This window comes from Panicum virgatum, chromosome 9K (genome assembly GCF_016808335.1).
Source record: "Panicum virgatum strain AP13 chromosome 9K, P.virgatum_v5, whole genome shotgun sequence".
NCBI classification, from domain to species: domain Eukaryota; kingdom Viridiplantae; phylum Streptophyta; class Magnoliopsida; order Poales; family Poaceae; genus Panicum; species Panicum virgatum.
Genome location: NC_053144.1, coordinates 43,578,984 through 43,599,838, shown reverse-complemented (window position 1 = coordinate 43,599,838; position 20,855 = coordinate 43,578,984). Strand labels below are relative to the sequence as shown.

At 46.7% G+C, this 20,855-nt stretch overlaps 3 protein-coding genes across 3 annotated transcripts; 2 read left to right on the top strand and 1 right to left on the bottom strand.

Moving 5' to 3' along the window:
- Window positions 1-8,016: 8,016 nt before the first annotated feature.
- On the top strand, window positions 8,017-12,469 carry LOC120651547 (cinnamoyl-CoA reductase-like SNL6). The gene is made up of 4 exons (XM_039929063.1): window positions 8,017-8,954; window positions 10,128-10,328; window positions 11,259-11,593; window positions 12,084-12,469. Exons 1-4 carry the CDS (start codon window positions 8,616-8,618, stop codon window positions 12,178-12,180), a joined length of 972 nt encoding a protein of 323 aa, XP_039784997.1. The 5' UTR covers window positions 8,017-8,615; the 3' UTR covers window positions 12,181-12,469.
- A 510-nt stretch (window positions 12,470-12,979) lies between these two features.
- Window positions 12,980-16,401, bottom strand: LOC120651546. Its single transcript, XM_039929062.1, has 7 exons — window positions 16,113-16,401; window positions 15,897-15,998; window positions 14,976-15,090; window positions 14,534-14,649; window positions 14,222-14,410; window positions 13,767-13,912; window positions 12,980-13,352 (listed from the first exon to the last, which is right to left on the bottom strand). Exons 1-7 carry the CDS (start codon window positions 16,247-16,249, stop codon window positions 13,171-13,173), a joined length of 987 nt encoding a protein of 328 aa, XP_039784996.1. The 5' UTR covers window positions 16,250-16,401; the 3' UTR covers window positions 12,980-13,170.
- Window positions 16,402-19,835: 3,434 nt separating this feature from the next.
- Window positions 19,836-20,600, top strand: LOC120651548. Its single transcript, XM_039929065.1, has 2 exons — window positions 19,836-20,041; window positions 20,121-20,600. The coding sequence occupies exons 1-2, from the start codon at window positions 19,866-19,868 to the stop codon at window positions 20,248-20,250; spliced, it is 306 nt and encodes a 101-aa protein (XP_039784999.1). The 5' UTR covers window positions 19,836-19,865; the 3' UTR covers window positions 20,251-20,600.
- Window positions 20,601-20,855: the final 255 nt, after the last annotated feature.

Genomic DNA, 20,855 nt, shown 5'->3' with positions numbered 1-20,855 from the left:
CATAAAGCCCCCGCCCGAATTTACTCCAGCTACGCCTAGAATGTGCACGTCCTCTCGAATACGTATATTTAGAAAAACGCCATCTGTTATTGTTTTTGCCTTGCCCCCACACCCACAGTGTCCGTCCCCGTCGATGTAGAGTGTAGTGCTTGCTATAGCTTTGTGTCCAACTCAAAAAAAAAAAAATTTCCCTCACTGTAAATCTAGACCGCTAATTTCTAAAGCACAGTTCAACAGCATGCAAATGCACTCAACAGTTCAATAATAGAGTTATTAAGCTGTTGGTTAAATTAATAGATAATTAATCTATTAATAGAATAATGGTTTGGTTAATAGATAATCAAAATAAGATACCGGTGTTTTTGCTCACGCAGACCTTGGAATTTTGATGATATGCATTACTACCCCCATGCAACTTTAGATCTTTGTACAAGTAGGGACGCAACACAAGCACGTTAGCTTTTCTGTTGCTCCTCCTCTCCTCTGCGTACATGTATAAGTGTGAATGCGAACAATTTTACTTGCGCTGAACAAAGCATTCTCCTTCATGGTACGGTATCATTCTAACTGCGATGAGCAAGTTTGAGTTGGAGTTTAATTTTAAATCTCGCTCGTAGTTTCCGGTCTCGAGTTGAAAGTTCTGTTTGGAATTGAAAAATCAGATTCTGAGTTGCAACCTGAACTCATTGAGTAAAACCTTGAATTATTTTACTTGAAAGTTGAAATAAAGGGGAAAGGCAGAAGAGTGTTATTATAGGGTTATTATCCCCCATGCATATATATTATCTCCTCAATATAATTGGCTAGTCGGCTGTCTAACAATACATATATACAATCATATCGGATGTGGGACGACTAAATTCGGCTTGTCATGTTCCATTTCCTTTTCGCATTTGATTACTACCTTTTTGTCTCATCTGAAGCACCACCTCCCATAAGATCACTACTTCCAGGTGGATATTAATTAGTATCTAAGATGATCCATGAGCTGAGGTCATGGACAAAAGCATCATCATTGTAGCAGTACCGTCCAAATTAAACCGGCTTAAATGCACTAACCATCATCTTAATACTTAATCAAGTTACTGCGCACTTAAAACGGTGTAACCTGATAGGCTGTCGGGTAAAATCCCGATTAAACTACTGTACTCCAGGATCACAATTGCACTTAGACCCGTACGAAGACGAGCACAGGTGTTACCAGCATACAGAAATCTTCAAATTAATTTACAACACATGTTTTACATAAAAGCCTTAATACAAGCGACAGAGTTTAAAACACAGCGGAAGTTTAAAATTGAGTTCGAAATACAATACGATAACTACGACGACGATAAAAGGTGAGCTCCACATCCTGCCCACCGATGTGACGCCAACCTGCCCAACCTTCACGGGAAAGACGGGGCCCACTCGACGGTCCAACCCGGAGGAAGCGGCTGTCCAATCCAGGACGCACAGACCTCCTCGAAGTCAGCGGGGACACAACCTGCTAAAAAGGGTACAACAACAACCCTGAGTATACTAATACTCAGCAAGGCTTACCCGACTTTGGGTATACTTAGCCCATTACCTAGACATGCAAAGCTTTTTGGCTCTGGAGGTCTTTTGCTGAAAGGCTGCTAGAAGTGAATCCTTACTTTCAATATTTTAGCTCCATTTAGTATACCAAGTATTAACTAAATTCGCCTAAACATCTAGAGCACACATGGTGTAACAGATTATCTTTCAGCAACTACCAAACCAGCCTTTTTCATTCCGTTTTCATTCCACTTTCTTACTACGATGTGACAAAGTGACCAAGGTTCTCTTAACCGAGAGAGACGGCGAATCGATCCGATTTAACCTTGCAAGGTGGACCTAACTCACACGACACGCGTAAACCCCGTCGGGCCACACACGTCAACTGTTCCCATCATCACCCCGACGTCTGAATCACGCCTGCCAAAACCCGGGTGAAGAGTCCCTCACGGTGAACTCCATGAGAACCCGGAGGCGACATACTATCCAACACCCGCCATCATTCCACTCCCAGAGTAGCAGGTCGCGATTCAAAGTATCGTTGCAATTCAGGTAATTAGCTTACCGGTTTCGACTACCTCCTACTTTCGGCATGTGGTTAGTACTGTTCAAACTCAGTCAACACTGCCAACAACGGAACGGTCCTCAATCGACACAGGCGGAGATTTCTTTTCATCCATTCCATACCATTAATCCAATTCATTTCCGCACGGTCTCCATTTCTCTTTACTCAACAAATCATTTCAAAGCCAAAGCTAAGGGATCAAGATCCTAAACTCGCGAGTGACAGTAATCACTCGACTTCTACCGAAATCCTATTTAGCAAAGCATTTCTATCGACACCTGCATACTAGTATAGGCCCACAGTACCTAGGGAAAACATGCATACTATGGTTCCATTCAACTCCTAGAACATAAATGCACAATACTTAAATAAACATTGAATAATTTAAATTATGGTTATGCTCCGGGGCTTGCCTTGCAGGTCAGCGGGGTTAACGAAAACCTCTGGAGTGGGCTCAACGGCGTCCTTCTGCGACTCTTCTGCTCGTGGCTCCTGGACCGGCTCAGCAACTAGCTCGTGGACAGCTTCGTTCGCGGCGTCTACACGAATAAAAATATGCCATGCACAATTAGTACACAATGCAATGCATGAGTGCTTCTGATGCAATGCCAATTTCAAAACATTTTAGCCTGAAGTGTTTCCTTCCAAAAACAACTACTAAATTAGCTTAAAGCATCATGGATTAAAACCGATACTTGCTTTGCTAAGGTTACACATGCATGAAACAATAACTAACAACATTTAAAAAAGGAAAAGAGCATGGCTAGGGGCAAACTATAAGCAAAACCCTAACTTGCAAACATGACCCAGCAACAAAAATTAACCAGCTCAATGTGAAAGTAGTAAAGCATGCCTCAGAATTTTTCCAACATAACTTGCTGCTAACAAAGCATTTAAATAACCCTAGCAATGTAAAAGGAACATAAATAGATCTACCCAAAAGTACACAGCAACAGGTCATGAAACTTTTACAGTGGACTACACATGAAATGAGTAAGCCACTGCGAATTTTTCATAATTTTTAGAGCCACAGAAAAAGTGGTTATAATTAAACTATCGCTAACACAAACTGAATTTTCAGCTCAGCAACAGTGACAAAAAGCATGCTTAAGTATTTTTTCTCTGAAGATCATGATTTTAGAAACCTAACAAAATTTGTTTGGCATTTTTCGCATTTTTCTGTGATTTTCTACGCAATTATGAACTTTCAGCCGAAAATAAAGAAATAAAGCTTAAAAACATAAAAGGAAAAAGGGGGGCTGACAGCCGGGCCCCACTTGGCAGTGGGCGCCGGCCCAGCTGTTCCCCCTCCCGCTCCCCTGCTTCGCCCGCACGGGCGGCGAGCAGCCCAGGCGGCCTGCGGCGGCGCGGCTCCGGCCCCCGCCGGGGGCGGCCGGCCGGCGACGCGGCTGGCCGAGCTGCGGCCGGGGTGTGGGGCGAGCGGCGGCCGTGTGGGGCGTGCGCGGCGCGGCGCAGGGGCGCGCGCGCCAGGGGGTCCACGGCGGCACCGGGGCAAGGGCGGCGGCGCGCGGCGTCCTCCACCGGTGGGGCGGAATCGGCGGCGCGGCGCTGCGGGTGAGGACCAGTGGCCCCAGGCGACCCTAGGGCTCGCGGCGGCGCGGGCGGGCACACGCAGGAGCAGCCCCGCGGCGTGCGCCAGCGGCGGCGCGCGGCGGCTATGGCGGCGCAGCGGCGTTCCGACGCCAGAGACCGCGGAACCAAGGGGAAAATAGGCCGGGCAGTAGAAGGGGGTTACGGGGGAGCTCACCACGAACCGATTTGAGGCGGAGGATGGTCGGAGGAGCGGCTCGACGTAGAGGGGCGGAGCTCGTCGGAGGTCGGCAATGGCAGCCGCGGTCTGGAGCTCGGTGCTAGGCCGATTCGGCCGGGAAACAACTCAAACGGGCTCGGGGAGGGGCGAAGTGGTTGCGAGGTGAGGTCGCGCGGCTCCAGGCACGACGAATCGAGGCGGGGTGGCGAGCTTTGGCCGGTGCGACGAACGACGACGGCTCGAGCTCGTCTCTGCGCTACGCGTGAGCTCGAGGAAGGAGAAGACGATGGAAGGGGAAAACGGAGACGGCACCGCGACCGGATAAGGACGCGCAGCGCGGCGTGCGAGGATCGTCGACGGCCGACGCGTGGAGGCGGCGCCGACGAGCACAGTCGCCGGTATGGCCGGCAAGCGTCACAGTGCCGAGCAGTAGTTCCTCTGTTCACTCGTTTAAATGATTTTAGCCCGAGTTTGACCAGAAGAAACTCCAAATTTCATATGGGAACATGAAATTTGGCCAAAACAAAAGTTATAGAGGAATGAAAGATCTACAACTTTCGTTTTGGGCGAAAATTGATTTGAGGCTCGGATCAAGGACAAAAACAAGATCGAACACAGCTAATTAGATGTTTAACGCGCGGACTCGGTTAACGCTAATGACGCGCTTAAGCCAGGATTAGCGATTAAACACGTGGTTAACGAGCACGATTAACACAGGGGTGTTACAATCATCATCATGGTCGTCGTCAATCCCCGGACATATCTTATCACATCATGCAAATAAGGTCCTGTTTAGTTCTCAAAAAATTTCATACAGTACCCGTCACATCGAATGTTGACACATGCATGGAGCATTAAATATAGTTAAAAAAACTAATTACACAGTCTATCTGTTTCATACGAGATGAATCTTTTAAGCTTAATTAGTACATGATTGGACATTAATTGTCAAATAACAACGAAATGTGCAACACTACCAAAATTCAAAGTTTTTTGTGAACTAAACAAGGCCTAAAGAATATATGCATTGCTAGAATAGTAGCCAGGCAGACATGAAGCACACACGTGGCCCACCACAAGCACACACTCCTGGTGGATTGCGAAGTATCTAGGGACTTGGGTGTATTTTTCTTCTTTCTTAGGGTCCTTCGCGTAGTTTGGTTGGCACAGCTGCCTCTGTATCCTTTGTGTATGTGTCTGTATTCGTACGTCATCATGTACGTTACCCTTAACTAGAAATACAGATACGTACTTTCAAAAAAAAAGTGGTAGGAGTACTAGGAAACGACGACGAGCACTAATTCAAGTAAAATATATGGACGGTTCTCAAACTTGTTCTCAAGATGTCATCTTTGATTTTGAAACATAGATCTCTAAACTTGTTCGGAGGTATCATTCGGATCTTTAAACTCTCAAGATGCATCTTCAGATCCAAAACTTGTCTCAATATGTCATTCTGGTCTATAAACTCTGAAGGTGAATTTTCATATCTTTAAAAGTTGTAATTAATTAATTGTATTTAAAATGGACTGTTTATTAATTAATTTTTTTAGCCAATTCATTTCGAAATCTTACCTCTAGTATCATTTGAATTATAAATTAATTAGCTGTTTATTAATCATACATCATGGGTTAATCTAGATCATTTGATATCAACGATGGATATTATAGTTTTCTTATTTAACATGGAGATATCAATGCTAATCATAAATAATTTCTACTTACTATTTATATTTTTCATGCGCTTTTCATAAATTTATTAAGATAATTTGTTCGCATTCTTAATAAAAATCAAAATAGCAATTTTATTAAATGTAAAGTAGCAAAAGGATTTTTAATTAATTTAAAGTAACAAAATAACATTTATGTTAAATTAAAAATAGCATCTTCAAAGTTTAGGGGCCTAACTGCGGGACAAGTTTATGAACCTAAAAGTGTAGTTTATGAATCTAAAAGTGCATTTTGAGAGATTAGGGACCAATGCGACACCTTGAAACAAGTTTAGAGATATGAAAAATGCATTTTAAGAGTTCAGGGATCTAGATGAAACACTAACCAGTTTAGGAACCTAGCGTACTTTACTCTTCACTGTCTGAAAGTCCATGGCTCACTTTACTTAATTAGCCAAAACCCTACCAAGCCAAGTCAGTAAATGTGCAAGGACTTGGGATGGTTAAAGTAAGTAAAGTAAAACGAGACGCCAAGTCACGTGTTGTCGTGCTCAGCTGGTGGGTAGTTTATCCTAGGACGTGTGTGACTGGGTGGCCAATGAGGTAGCAGCGGAACTGGAACGACGATGACGAGGCAACGGGATTAGCAAGTACTACTCCCTCTGTCCTCAAATATCATTTTAGAATTTTTTTTCAACAGATTGTGAAGATGGAGAAAAAACCATCCTATTTCTAACTAAATATGTGTCAATTAAAATAACATGCTCTTTTCCATGCACGTCTCTCACATGCACCTCCCCTCCATGACTGCATGCGTACCTTTTTATCAGAAAAGATTCGAAAACAATGCACAATTAAGATGGTTTGATTTATTTTTAATTTTTTTATATTTGAATATAAAATTTGAACTATAGAATGCACTGTATTTTCAGGATGGAGGAAATACACGTCACATCAAGAGACGTGCGTACGTCTCGTCCCCGATGAGACAGGAAAATGGAGTGGAGTAGCGGACGAAGCACGCACACGCAGCTGGCCTGGCCGGAATTGTCTTTTGCAAGCTCGATCATACAGATGGTGAGATGGACACGGTCAGGATAATCCCAATCAATTTTACTTTAAAAAAAAGCCAGCTCTTCGCAAAAAAAAAAAGAGCTGAAGCGTGGATCAGGAGAGGGGAGACGCTTTGGTGCTTGGGCACAGATATGATGGGAGCTTGGACCTTGTTGCAGCCGGTTTCTTTGGCCTAGATGAGCTGGGGGAAGAAAATAAGGGTTGTTCCGATCCGTCCCCCATTGATTAAAGGGAGGTTTTTATGAGCGACGACAGAGAGACACAGCAGAGAAAGCGAGCAGTGCATGCGGTACTTGGTTCGGTCGGACCTTAACAATAATATAATGTGCATGCACCTTGGATTTGATTTGATTTTCTAAAAGCGAAGCGCTAGCTTGCGAACTGGAAGAAACTGAATCCACTTGTTAGACTCGGCAGCGTGCGAGTTATGAGAAGAACATGTGCGCTGCTTTGTGGTACTTGGTTTCTAGAAGGATGCTGGGTTGGGGACACCGGCTCTGAATATCCATCCCCTTCGTTCGTTCAGTTCCCTTGGGCTACTGTCCGAGACTTCCACTGTCCTTGGTTCGTTCAGTTCCCTTGGGCTTGGGCTACTGTCTGAGACTCTCACTGTGAAAGCTTGCACATAGACATAGGCTGGATGGCACGCGTGCCGGCCGTCTGCGTCCTGTATTGTGAACTGCGTGCTGTTTTTCTTTTTCTTTTAAAAAAGAAAGGTCATGTTTAGTTTTTTTTTAAAAAATTACAGTACTTATAACATCGAATCTTCGGACATATGCATGGAGCATTAAATGTAGTTAAAAAAATAACTCATTACACAGTTTAGCTGTAAATGACGTGACAAATCTTTTAAATCTAATTAGTCTATAATTAAACATTAATTATTAAAAAACAACAAAAGTGCTACGGTATCAAAATTCAAAAAATTTTACGAACAAAACAAAGCCAAAGAAAAAAAAGAGAGAGAGAAGGACTGGAGCGAAGAAGCAGATATGTGGTGTTGATCCGTGCGAGCGAGGAGGCTGGATGATTTTTTTTATCCCTCTTGTTTTTTGGCAAGTGATGGAGGACGTGTCTGGAATCGGTTGGTCGCTGAGGCTCCGCGTCCGCGGAGGCAGGTGCAGCCGGTGGCCAACGCCCGCGCAGGCAGCGCTCGTTCCGCCTGGCTAGCCTAGTATTTTCCCACCCAACCCAAACTCCATCATCCATCCATCCATCCGCTCCCATTGATTCAGGCTGGGTTTGTGGTCGCGATTGACCCCCTCTCTCCCCGCCCGTCCGTTTGGCTTAGGTAGTTGGCTGCTCGCCTGCCTCTAATGCAGGCAGCTTCTAGAGCAGAGAGGCTCCCCTCCCCGGCAGCTGCAGGTCCGGAACGTTGGGTGCTCGCCGCCGCTCTTCCCGCCTCTAGCTCTTTACTCTTTCCTTGTTTTATTCACGTGGAAGATCTTGCACGCACGCGTGCGCGCTCGTGGTGAGTTGCGGCAGGGCGCTGACCACCGGAAGCCAAGGGGAAGAGGAGCCACATGCGCCAGCTACCAGCTACCCACTGGGTATGGTGGTGGTGGTATCCATGCGCTGCCATCCCGCCCGCGCGCGCACCGCCGCTGGCTGCGCGTCCGCCTCCTCCCCAACCGCCCAAGTAAACACCACACCCCGCCGCCCCAATCCGTATCGTATCCCACCACCACCTGTACTCGTGCTCGTGTAGCAGCAGCCGGGGCAGGGCGGCGCAACAGAAAACCAGACGCCACGCCACGCCCTTTGAATGCCTGCCCTGCCCCTGCCCTCTGACCCGGCTCGGACTCCGTCTCCGCCTCGCCCCTGTCCTCCTGTGCCGGCCCGGCAACGGGCCCGTCACTTTTATATACTCCCCGCCTCACCTTCCCCTCTTGGCAGCAGCCGGCGGATCATCATTTTGGCCCCGTGAATCCACCCCCCCCCCCATCACCGCCTCACCGGCCGCGGCCTAGTCCACTCCACCACTCCCTCCTCCTCCGGGCGTCGGAAGCAGGCGACCATGTGCCCGGGGTCGGTGGACGCGGCGCCGGCGGCGGGGAAGAGCGTGTGCGTCATGGACGCCGCGGGGCCGCTGGGCCACGCACTCGTCGACCGCCTCCTCCGCCGGGGCTACACCGTCCACGCCGCCACGTACGGCCTCGGGGGGGACGACGGCGGCGCGGAGGCGGCCGCCCTGCGCAAGCAGTACCTGCCGCGCGGCGCCGGCGACGCGTACGGGCACCGCCTCAAGGTGTTCCGGGCCGATCCCTTCGACTACCACGCCATCGCCGACGCCGTCCGCGGGTGCGCCGGCGTCTTCTGCATGTTCAACACGCCCGACGACCAGGCGCAGTGCGATGTGAGTAGCAAAACGAACCGCACAAGTCTCCCTCTCTCTGTCCCTGTGTTTTCTTTCTTTTCTATTTCTTTTCCAATAATATCAATACAACATTCGCATCATAGAATTGGATTTTGATTATAATTACACACACAGACCGCCTGTACTGTAGCCTGTAACTGCTCAGCTGTGCTGCCTGCAAGTGGTGGTGTGAACGCATGATACACCGAACAGCGCAGAGACGATTCGTTTCGAGCCTTCCCTTTCCCTTTTCCTTTCCCCTCCCAAAGAATTGTAGTACTCGCCATGGAAAGCCTATCTAGGGTGTTCGTTCCTTCAATTCGCTGCAGAGGTGAGCTGGGCCCCCCTTCATCAATGGCACAGCTCATGTGTGGCTGTGAGAGTGAGCGAGCCTGCCCTTCTTCCTCCTCCTCCCCTCCCGTCGTCGTCCAGGCGCGACGAGGTCCTGCTGCTCCTGCCCTACCGGAGCACAGTACAGCTGCGTACCCCTAGCGCATTAATACCACTCCTTCCCCCACCACCATGCTGCCCAAAGCTGGAGTGCTACCTAGCTAAGCAGCCCTTAAATTCCCGCGTGCATTAAACCCCCTACATGGCCGCAGCCGCCCCCAGTCTTGGCCTTGTTTGGTTGGTGCTAGATTTCTAGCACCAATAAATAGTAAAAATTTTTGACCGCAAATTACGGTGTCAAACAATGTCAGTTTACAAAACCAACTTCAGAACCTTGCGCTAGTGACTATAAAGAATCGAACGAGGTCTTTGACCGCGCGATTAGAGGATGATTACTGTAGCATCACTGTAGCAATCATCGATTAATTACCGTCATTAGATTCGTCGCGAAAAGTTACACCCATCTCTAAAAAAGTTTTGCAAATAGATTTTATTTAGTGCTTCATACATGCGAGATTCTTTTTTCGAAAATTATGCGTGCTAGAATTCTAGCACACCCAAACAGGGATTCCTGCTCCTGCTCCCTCCCTCTCTGGTCTCGTCAGCAACTCGAGCAGTACCACCAGCTAGCACGCACCAGTTTAGTTTTCTGAACAATTTTGATTGCATGCTGTGATCGGCTAGTTTTCTGAACAATGAATTTTGATTGCATGAATGGCCGCTGCACTATCTGCTGTGATCGGCGGACTGAATATGAGTGGTTGTTTTGACATGGTTGTGCAGGAGTTGACGGTGGAGGAGGAGGAGGTTCGCGCGGCGCACAACGTGCTGGAGGCGTGCGCGCAGACGGACGCCATGGAGCGCGTCGTCTTCACGTCCTCCGTCACCGCCGTCGTCTGGACCGGCGACGCCGACAAGGAGGACGGGCACCTCGCCGTCGACGAGAGGTGCTGGAGCGACCTCGCCTTCTGCAGGAAATTCAAGGTACGTGCGTCCGTGCGTGTCAATCACTAGTCAATACTGCCCGTAGCGCGCAGTCGCCATTGTAAAATTCAACCGGATGATTTCTGGTTGCTGACGGCGGAAAGTTACTAAAAAGATGATCAGATCAAATAAATTAAGCCTACGTGTGTAGTATTCAGTTTCAAGTTGGGTCAGCGGCATGGCCACTTGGCCATGTCCTGCAGTCTTGGGTCCCGGGGGATGTTGGGGATTAGGGATCGGACATCATCCTGAGCCATTGGCCTTAATCCTTTGGCTGAAGCTAGCTTCACCCCGCAGCTCAGCCGTCGTCGCAGCAACGCCGCCGGTGCTCTTTACCAAATCGAATCCGACATGGAAAGAAACCCTTCGCATGGCGAGGTCTGGTCGCCCTCCGTGGACGTGCCGTCCCGTCCCGCGCCGCGCCACGCCATGGAGGGTTGCCGTTGCCGTCCAATCCTGCCGGCATCCTTCTTCTTCGTCCGTTGCTGTGGACGGGGTGTGCTTCAGAATCCGGGTTCTTGGTCACCAACTTCTGTTCAGCGACCTTCGCTCCCCTTGGGCGCGACACAAGGGCCCCAATTCATTCAGGAGTAAAAGTCAGGATGTGCGTACCCAAGGAGTAACTGGAGCGATCTAGACGGCTGCTGAATTTTCCAAAACAAAGGATCAGGTCGAGACTTCTAGCTGAAGCTGACTCCTCAACTGTCTGTAGCTCGGGGATTAGGACACGCAGAAAGGGAGCTGAGTGCTTAAAACAAACGTACACATCCTATCAGACGCACGGAGAGCGTCGTGTAATTCTGGTCAAGTGCTGATCCGGATTATCATAACCTTCCATGATTGGCTCACCATGATTGGTTGGGCAAATGGATCCATGATTGCCAAACAGACTGACGACACCTGACCTGAACTGTCTCTCCTGCACTGCAGCTGTGGCACGCCCTGGCCAAGACGCTCTCGGAGAAGACGGCGTGGGCGCTGGCCATGGACCGGGGCGTCGACATGGTGGCCATCAACGCCGGCCTGCTCACGGCGCCGGGGCTCACCGCCGCGCACCCCTACCTCAAGGGCGCCCCCGACATGTACGCCGCCGGCGTCCTCACCACCGTCGACGTCGACTTCCTCGCCGACGCGCATGTCGCCGCCTACGAGTGCCCCACCGCCTACGGCAGGTACCTCTGCTTCAACAACGCCGTGTGCCGGCCCGAGGATGCCGTCAAGCTCGCGCAGATGCTCTCGCCGGCCGCGCCACGCTCGCCACCAAGGTACCCACCCACCTTGGCCCCGTTCGGATGAGAGGAAAAGCGCTGGCTGGGCTATGAATCGCTGGGCTGGGCAGCCAGCCGTTCGGCAGACCAGGTGGAGCTGAATGGCTGGGGAACAAGTAGGGGTGGTAATGGGCCATGGCCCTAGTGGTCTCTTCACAGCCCAACAAAGTTCTTAAAATTATTTAGTTCAAAATTGTATAAGATTAGAGCCCGACCCTTTTAGAGTCCGGTCTTTAGATTTTCTAGTTCAAAATTTTGGACCTTTTACCACCCCTAGGAATAAGACACTCGTCTTCAGCCTTCCTTCCTCACCAGCACAAACAGTGAATACCAGCTGGTACTATTTATAGCAGCCACCAGCCTAGCGATTCCCAGCGAGCTTTTCAGCTCATCTGAACAGGGCGCTTCTCATCTCATCTGGATGCTTTGCATTGACACTTTGACAGGGAACGCTTTGTTTTTATGCTGACATGACTTTTTTTTCCAGTGACGAGCTGAAGGTGATCCCACAGAGGATCCAGAACAAGAAGCTCAACAAGCTGATGCTGGAGTTCGCCAGCGGGGTATACGGGAAGCTGGACTAGGGATTCCCTGTACTTATTCAGTTGATTAATTATATTTATATCCCACAGATGCAACTAGGGTTGTATTCTTTTGTATCTACTAGTAGTGGTTGTATTCTTTTGTTTCCCCTCAGAAAGGGGAAATTTGTTTGGTTGGCCAGATGCACACGCTGTGTGCCCTTACAAGGGTATTTGAGTGATCCATTGCCAAGAAAAGTATCTAGATTGAATAAAGGGGCAAATAAAATTGCAGTACTGTTACTGCCTGTGTACAGCTAATATGATGGAGAAATGCTCAACCTTTATTCTAGTAGTATCTACTACAAGGCATTACATTTCACGAGTCACATGACACTGAAACTTTGGCAGACTTGGACAGTAGAATCACATGAGCAGTTGGTTTGACAAATGAGCTTAATAAAAGATTAAAAGCAATCAGTAAACTCCTATAAGATGTCTTTTTCCCCAACTAAAACCATCCATGGCTTGCACATGACAACGGAGCTGTGTACTGGAAACAGGAGTTTCAGAGTATGAATCAAGCCTATCACAAACATTCGCGCTCGTGCAAACATCAGCGATTGCGTGTTCCTTTCATGACGCAACAAACATGAGTCAAGAAGAATCGTTTCAGATCAATTTTGCACATCGATGACGTGGTCCATAGAAAACGACCATTCAAATCCTACCCCAAAAGGATAAGGCAACTAACTACTACAAAGGCAACTGGGCCTGGGCTGACAACCTCCCCACCAGGCACCAGCAACCAACCTGCTCATTCATGGATTCATCAATAAGGTCCCCCATAACACCAGATGACTAGAATAAATAGAACAGAATTAGGCAAAAATGCGAAACTTATTCAGTGAGGCGTCGCTCCAAGTCACAATACTCCACATTATCACACATAATTACAGGTGTAAAAAAGAGAAGCATAATTTCAGCGAGTTACACTGAAAAGGAACTAGTATAAAGTATACCAGAAAAGCGGAAGTTTAAGATTTCTGCTTGCTAGGCACTCAGTGTAACAGAAACAACACGTGACAGCTTGAATTTCCGAACTTTTTTGGAGTGCAAGGGCTGGAAAACAATCTCTGTGTATTGCTTCACAGATATCTCTTTCCATTCTGAAGATGAAGCCCCCTCAGCTTGATAATCGCGAGGAGAATACAATATTTGAACCCGTGACCTACCTGCATAGCAAACCAAATAAACGAAACTCGTCAACGCCGTTACAGTATTTAGGTACAGATCCCTCAAAATAGCAAGAAACTACCAAAGCATTTTCGTCTAGTACCCAACTGTCCATCACTGAACATTATAAATTTTCTTCAGTTTTATCAAGATGACCGTGCACACATGCGACATGACCCCTTTTCTAATTTCTAAGCATTTTCTTTTTAAAAAAAACAAATTGTATGCAGTATTGCATCTACCCCCTCCCCCCCCCCCCCCCCCCCTCCCCAAATCCAATCCTCCCTAGTCCCTTGCACAACTAAGGTACTAAAACTCCATGCCCAAATGATTGCTGTAGCAGCCTATTTTAATAGCGACTCATAAGCTCTTGCCTGAACAATGAATCTAATTACAAGGCTCATGGAACTTACCAAAACCACCGAAAAGAGTTGACTTCTGGATGATGAATCGACTGACTTTTGACCTCTTAAGATTTTTGAGAAGTTGAATGTCCTCATGCCTCCCTTTGAACTCGATGAACTCACCAAGAACATTTTTGTCTCCTTTGAGTTCCAACCTACAAATGGAATGTAAAAGAGTAACTATATATATCAACAGTTCAACTTGAACCTCTACATTTTTGCATTGAACTTCAACATATCAATAACTATTATCAGCTATATAAAGTGCCTTAATTTAAAATAGAAAAAAATTGAGACACAAAATTAGAAAATGGACAATGCAATTTCTCCAACCAAATAGAATGGGTATGTACATTCTGGTTGTTCTTTTCCCTTCCCATAGAAACACTGCCAAAATACACCAAAAGAAAACGAAAGAGAGGAATGGAAATTTTAAAAGGACAACAAGAAATGGTGTATGTTACCTGTCCCACATAGGTGATGTGCTAAGAATAAAATGTAGGTTCTGGAGTACTGAATCTTGCATGTCACTTTTGCTTCCAGTAAATGCACCTTTAAACCACGTTGAGAGTCCACTCTTTGAGTCTGCCTTAAGATCTTTCCATTGATCATACAACATAACCTCTGGTTGAATAGTTATATTATATGAAGGCCTGATGCAGAACAACTTAAACAGTTAAATCTACAGAATACAAAGAGACTGACAAGAACAGTGAGAAAATCAAAGAAGCATCCAGCAGAAGCAATCACAACATAATCTCGTAAAGAGAACTAACCTGCAGTTGGGATTTGGCAGAACAACTCTTCCAATTATATGCCCATCGGGTAGCTTTGCTCCCCTTTGCTCCAAGTATGATTGAAGATTAGCAGCTAGTCTGTTGACTTCTAGTACCTAAAGAAAAAAAAGCAGAAAATCAATACACAGGAATAAACTGAGACCCTTTGATTATCAAAAATGTTTGCAACAAGAGTTTCCTTTTGTAACAGTAGAAATACACAATTAGAGCACTTCATAACTCGTTCTGCTCTATAAACACTTAAACAGCACATATCATTGTGACAGCATATCTATTTCTTACAGCATCACGCAATTATGTCCGCATGGTACCTCCGCCACAATTAGTTCAGCAGTAACAACTCATGAATGGCTCATTAATATTCTGTAATGCCTCGAGGTTGTGAAGAATATGCAGAAAAAGTAGTTCACAAGTCACATACCGGGTTGGGAATTATCTCTTGCTTACGCTTCTTGTCAGTTGGACAAGAGCAATTTCCATCCTTGTCAGCCTCAACGAAGCCAGAGAAATTCTTAATTGCCACCACCATCACCTCACTGTTTATTGTAGGAGATCAAAACCTTATTTTTCCCACTTTGGACAAAATGATAGTGCAAACTGCAAAGTCATAATTTATCCACAGGATAGATTGTGCAAGGGGGTTGAATACGTACTAATGATGATATACAAGCAAGGCAAGAAAAACTGGGCAAAGTTCAGAAGCAACTTAGATCAGAAACCGCTGTAACAGTGCTGATGAAGTATCACACGTGGCGTGGTAAAAAGGCTGTTTCTCCACAAGCACACGGAGACATGCTACCAGTGATACATCAGGTCTGCCTGTTTACCTATCTAGTTGTGCTAGGCACCAGCGAACTGACATATCCAGATCCCAGACATTGTTCTAGAAGATCTCGCAAGAGGCAAGACCTTCAAGACCTTCAAGGCTTAAACTAGGGGTGACCCTGTGCACCTCCAACCCTTTTTAGTTCAAAATTTTGTACTACTTCTCCAAAATGGAAACTCATTTTGAAGAATTAGCATAAATATTTGAACTAAAGAGGGTTGGAGGTGCACCTAAAGGTCACCAATTTAAACCCCTAACTTAAACAGTGAGATATTGCACTAGAGGAAGATATGCGGGACTGCAGGATACATTATCTATGTAATCTGAAGAGTGAAGGCATTGTTTTCAACCGCTTGCTCTACACATATTTTCTATACGTGCTACCTTATTACCTTGCTAACCTCTAATAAGTTTTTTTTTTGTCGGACACATAGGAGACAAGACAGTCAGAAGACGAGATACTGCATGGATGTCAAAAACAACTAGTACTAGATTACTAGTAGCAGGCAGGCTGACCTCTTGGTGACGAGGACGACATCGATGTGCTGGCGCTCGCCGGCGTCGGGATCGGGGATGCGGAGGCCGACGAAGCATCGGCCGGCGTAGAGCTTCTCGAGCCTGGAACGGGATTGGAACCGACGAGGGCGTCAGTAGGGTTTCTCTTCTCTTAATTTGGTTATCAAGGTGGGGAATAGACGAGAAAAATGGATAGAAATGGGGGGAGGAACCCACCTGGCAGCGACGGCGAAGCAGAGGTCGGAGTGGGAGGAGTCGAGGTCAGCGAGGTAGGAAGCGTCGTCGCCGTCGTCGAAGAAGAAGTGGCGGATGACCTTGTAGGCCACCAGGCCGCACAGGATCTCCACCCACATCGCCGCCGCCCTTTGCCCCCCGCTCCGGAGGCGAAGAAGCGGGTGGCGCTTTCGATCTCGATCCCGCCGGGGCTCCTCCTCCCCCCCTTGGAGATGTTTCAGGGCAGTTTGCGGCAGCAGAGAGAAGAGGGGGAATGGACTGAAGCGAACGACTCGGTCTGCTCGCCCGATCAAATGAGCGTGGGGGGTTTTTACATTTTTACCATTATAACAAATTGCACTCATCAAATTATCACTATTACGATGTCACCTACATCTATACTATAAGAGAGAAGTTTAACTTACAAATTTACCACATTTGAGGATGTGACATCCACGAGGCCGGTCCACACTGGCGCTGAGTCAGCAGGCACCGACGCCGTTCGGCCCCCGTTACTGGGCGCTGGGCCCGGTTGACGCCGCCGCCGCTAACCCTATCCGGCCGAATCGATCCCCCCTCTCCTCCCACTTCCTTCCACCGCAGTCTTCTTCTTCCTCCTCTTGCCGCGCTGCTCCTTCTTCGCTGCTCGCCCCGCCGCCGCCTCCAGCTCCCCTCCCCCCGTCCCTGCGCCAAGGTGGCCATGTCCCCTGGCCTTCCGTGACAGATTAAAGGTATGTACCCTTAACTCGGCCACGCGGTGCGCCATGATCCAGTTTGCATTGGACTTAGGGTTAGATATCATGGACGCCGAGTTTGTGTTGGGCCTTTGCATTCCTGGGATGATCGTTTTCCATTGTTTCTTTGGCTTCTGATGTAGTGGGAGAGGTGGTTGTGTCGCAATGGGTAGCAGTGAATGCCCTCCTTGGTAAGTTCGTACTGAACAGAACTGTCTAGGATGAATTTAGGAGTTGGTCGCGTCTAATTCCTTATTTCTTTTTGATTGTTTACCCTGATGCCAGGATCGATCCTGGCAATGCGTTTAGACTAGTGGTTAAGGTTGCTAAGTTTGTGGCTGATGGCGAGTACGGCCTAGTTGATATGGCTGAGCAGCAATATGACCTATGGCTGGATAGAAACTGCAAGTATTCGTTGGCCCAATTCCACGATGAGTTAGCAACAAAAATAATCTGGGGGCCATCTCAAACACTTATTGTGGGTTCTTGACCAAGATACTGGGTCTGAGTGGAAGATTAGGAGGGATGAGCACTTTAACCAGATGATTCGGGACAGATGGAATGAGAGGTTGGCTGTGATTGCAGTAGATGTTGTGACGAAGGATGGCTACACTGAAAATGCCAGCTCAGGTGCTTCAAAAGGTAGATGTGTCTCTGGTGTCACTAGTGAGCGTAATGGAGGACAAAGTGCTGATGATGCTGAAGGTTATGGTGATACCTACAGTTCCCCAGAACAAGCACCTACTGATTTGCCTATAGCAGTTGACTGGACTACTCTAACAGTAATAGGGCAGGCTGATTATGATGGTCTTGCACAAGCCGTTGCTGATGAGGACAAGGTTTATGAGGCAATGGGATTTGAAGATGTAGAGCCAACACCAGAAGAAGGTACAGAAGAGGTGCCCATCCTAGGCATGTCAGCAGAGATGCATGCTGATATGGAGGAAGCCGCTGTTAATGTTGATGACACAGTCCATGAAGAACCAATGCATGAATGGGATAGGGATAATCCAGAAATGAGTGTTGGCACATTGTATCCCAGCATGAAGGAGTTCAGGCTAGCTGTTAGGCAGCATGCAATAGTTCATGAGTTTGAGTATGATACTGAGCATTCAGACAAAGACAGATTCAGGGCTAAATGTTCTGCTGTTGGCTGCCCATGGATTATTAGGTCTAGAACCCAACATGATGGCAGTGTCAGGGTATAATTTTTTTTATGTAAATAAACTGTTTTTTTGAGATCATCTCTGACATTTTGTTTTTCAATATGCAGATTCAAATTAATCAAGGGGACCATAATTGTGCATCTACCCAAAGGGTTGTAAGCAAGATGGCCAATATAGGTTGGGTGGCAGAGAGAGCAATCCCACTTCTCAAGAGGGACCCACAGATGGGGGCAAAAGAACTCCAAGAAGAGCTTAATTACAAGTACCAGATTGAGATACCATATCAGACAGTGTACAATGGTAGGCAGAGGGCAGCTGATAAGCTTTTTGGTAAGTGGGATGATTCATTTGATTGGTTGTATAGGTTTAAGGCTGAGATAGAGTTGAGATCACCTGGGAGTGTTATAGAGATAGCTACTATCACTGACCCCAATGATGGAAAGATTAGGTTTAGCAGATTTTTCTGTGCATTCAAAGCAAGTATAGATGGCTTTCTGAATGGTTGCAGGCCTTACCTTAGTATAGATTCCACTGCACTCAATGGGATGTGGAATGGTCACATGCTAGCAGCCTTAGGTTTAGATGGCCACAATTGGATGTTTCCTGTGGCATTTGGATTGTTTGATTCAGAGGACAAGGAAAATTGGATTTGGTTTATGGAACAACTTAGAAAGGCTATTGGTCCCATGGATAAGCTAGCCATCTGCACTGATGCATGTAAAGGGTTGGAATCATCTGTGAAGGCAGTGTTTCCACATGCAGAGATGAGAGAACGCTTCAGGCACTTGATGGATAACATGAAAAAATACTACACTGGTGATGTGTATGATAACATGTGGCCTGCAGCTAGAGCCTATTCAGCTCACAAATTCAAGTACTTCTTTGATAAAGTCTTGGAAGCTAGTCCAGATGTGCAGAAATGGCTGATACTGCACCATCCATTTCTTTGGGCTAGAAGTAAATTCTCAGATGACATCAAGTGTGACTATATCAACAACAATTTAGCAGAAGCATGGAATTCTTGGATTAAAGAGCACAAAGATCTTCCTGTGCATTGCATGGCAGATGCAATAAGAGAGAAGATAATGATCTTGTTTGCCAAAAGAAGGAAGATTTCTAGAGCTTTGCCACCTGGTATACTACCTGGGATTATCCATCAACTAAATGCAGCATCTAGAGGATTAGGTCACCTAAAGATTTCCAAGGGCCACCCAGACCAGGCTGAGGTTACAGAAGTCTACAAGGAATGAAGAAGTTAGAAGGCATGTGGTGTACCTATCTCAAAAAATATGCACATGTAGGCAGTGGCAGATAACTGGACAACCATGTCCACATGCCTTGGCTGTGATCACTAGCACTAGGCAACCAAACATGGGGAAGTTTGTTGACCACTACTACTCAGTGTAAAAGTTTCAAGCAGCATATGATGGCATAATTCCAAACATCACAGACAGGAACCAGTGGCCTGAGGTGGAGAAAGGGTTCAAACTGTACCCTCCATGCCAGAAGAAGAGAACATGTGGAAGACTGAGAAAAAATAGAATCAAGTCGGCTAGGGAGACAAGTGGTAAGGCAACTAGGCAAGTGAGGTGTCCTAACTACACAGAGCTTGGTCATAGGGCTGGCAGCTGGAGATGTCCACTGACTGGCACCAAGAAAAGGTTCTTTCTAATCTTTTTTTTTTGGTGTTTCACCTTACCATATCATACTAAGCTGATGCTATCACTAATGCAGAAAGAGAACAAAAAAAGACCAAAGCCAAGGCTGGGAGGAAAAAAAGCAAGAAAGATACTGCTACTGAAAAACCAACAACAACTGTTGCAAGAGAAGCAGCAGAAAAGGCAAGGAAAGAAGCAATGGAAGCTGAGCTCAAGGCTGCATCAGCAAGGGAAGCAGCAGAAGCAGCAGCAAGGCAAGAAAGAGAAGCTGCAAGACTTGCAGCTTCAACATCACAAGGTGCTGAGGAGGAACATGTGATGGCCTTAGAAGTTGTACTCCCAGAAGCCACTAATCAGACAACAACAACTAGGAGGTACTTTTTGTTCTGAAATGCAACAACACTTTTGCAACACATGAACCATTAGCATAACCATTACCATAACTTTGCACAGGTCCCTATTTCCTGGAGATGCTCTGGAGGTTGAAGTGCAAGCACCTAGGAAGATGACTCCAAAGAAGAAAAAGTTGGCAACTAAGGTGAAGAAGACACCTGAGAAGAAAGGAGCCACAAAGAAGAAATGACCAGCCTCACTCTTCTTCTTTTGCCAAAACAATCTTTTGAACGGCCAAAACTGTCTCTTGCATGGCCTTATTATTATGTAATGTTAGGCACAAACCCACTTTGTTGGAGATGCTAGATGATGGTCTGTAATGCCACAAAACAATATGTATGCCAACAATTGCTATCTAATGTTAGGGATGTTATGGACTCAAGTTGCCAGAATATGTTTCATTGCAAATGGTTCATACATCAGGTTCATTGCAAGAGATTCATACATCTGGTGCATTGCAAAAGATTCATACATCAGATAATGGTTCATACATCAGGCTCCAACAAACACAATGCTCAACTCAAGCCATTACAACTGATCTCACAACCATTGCTAACACAACAATGCCAAAAACAACAAACACACAATTCATTTTCCATGTCAGATTCTCTAACTTCTCTAGCCTACTGCGGTTCTCTTCCTCATCGTTCATGCTGCCGTGCGATCCTTCTTCCACTTCTTCGATCTGCTCACACTTGATAATGACAATCTTCTTGAGAATCAGCTCATCCAAGTAATCCTTCTGAAATCGGTAGAAGTCACAATACTTCGGATTCTGCAAACACCACCAAATCG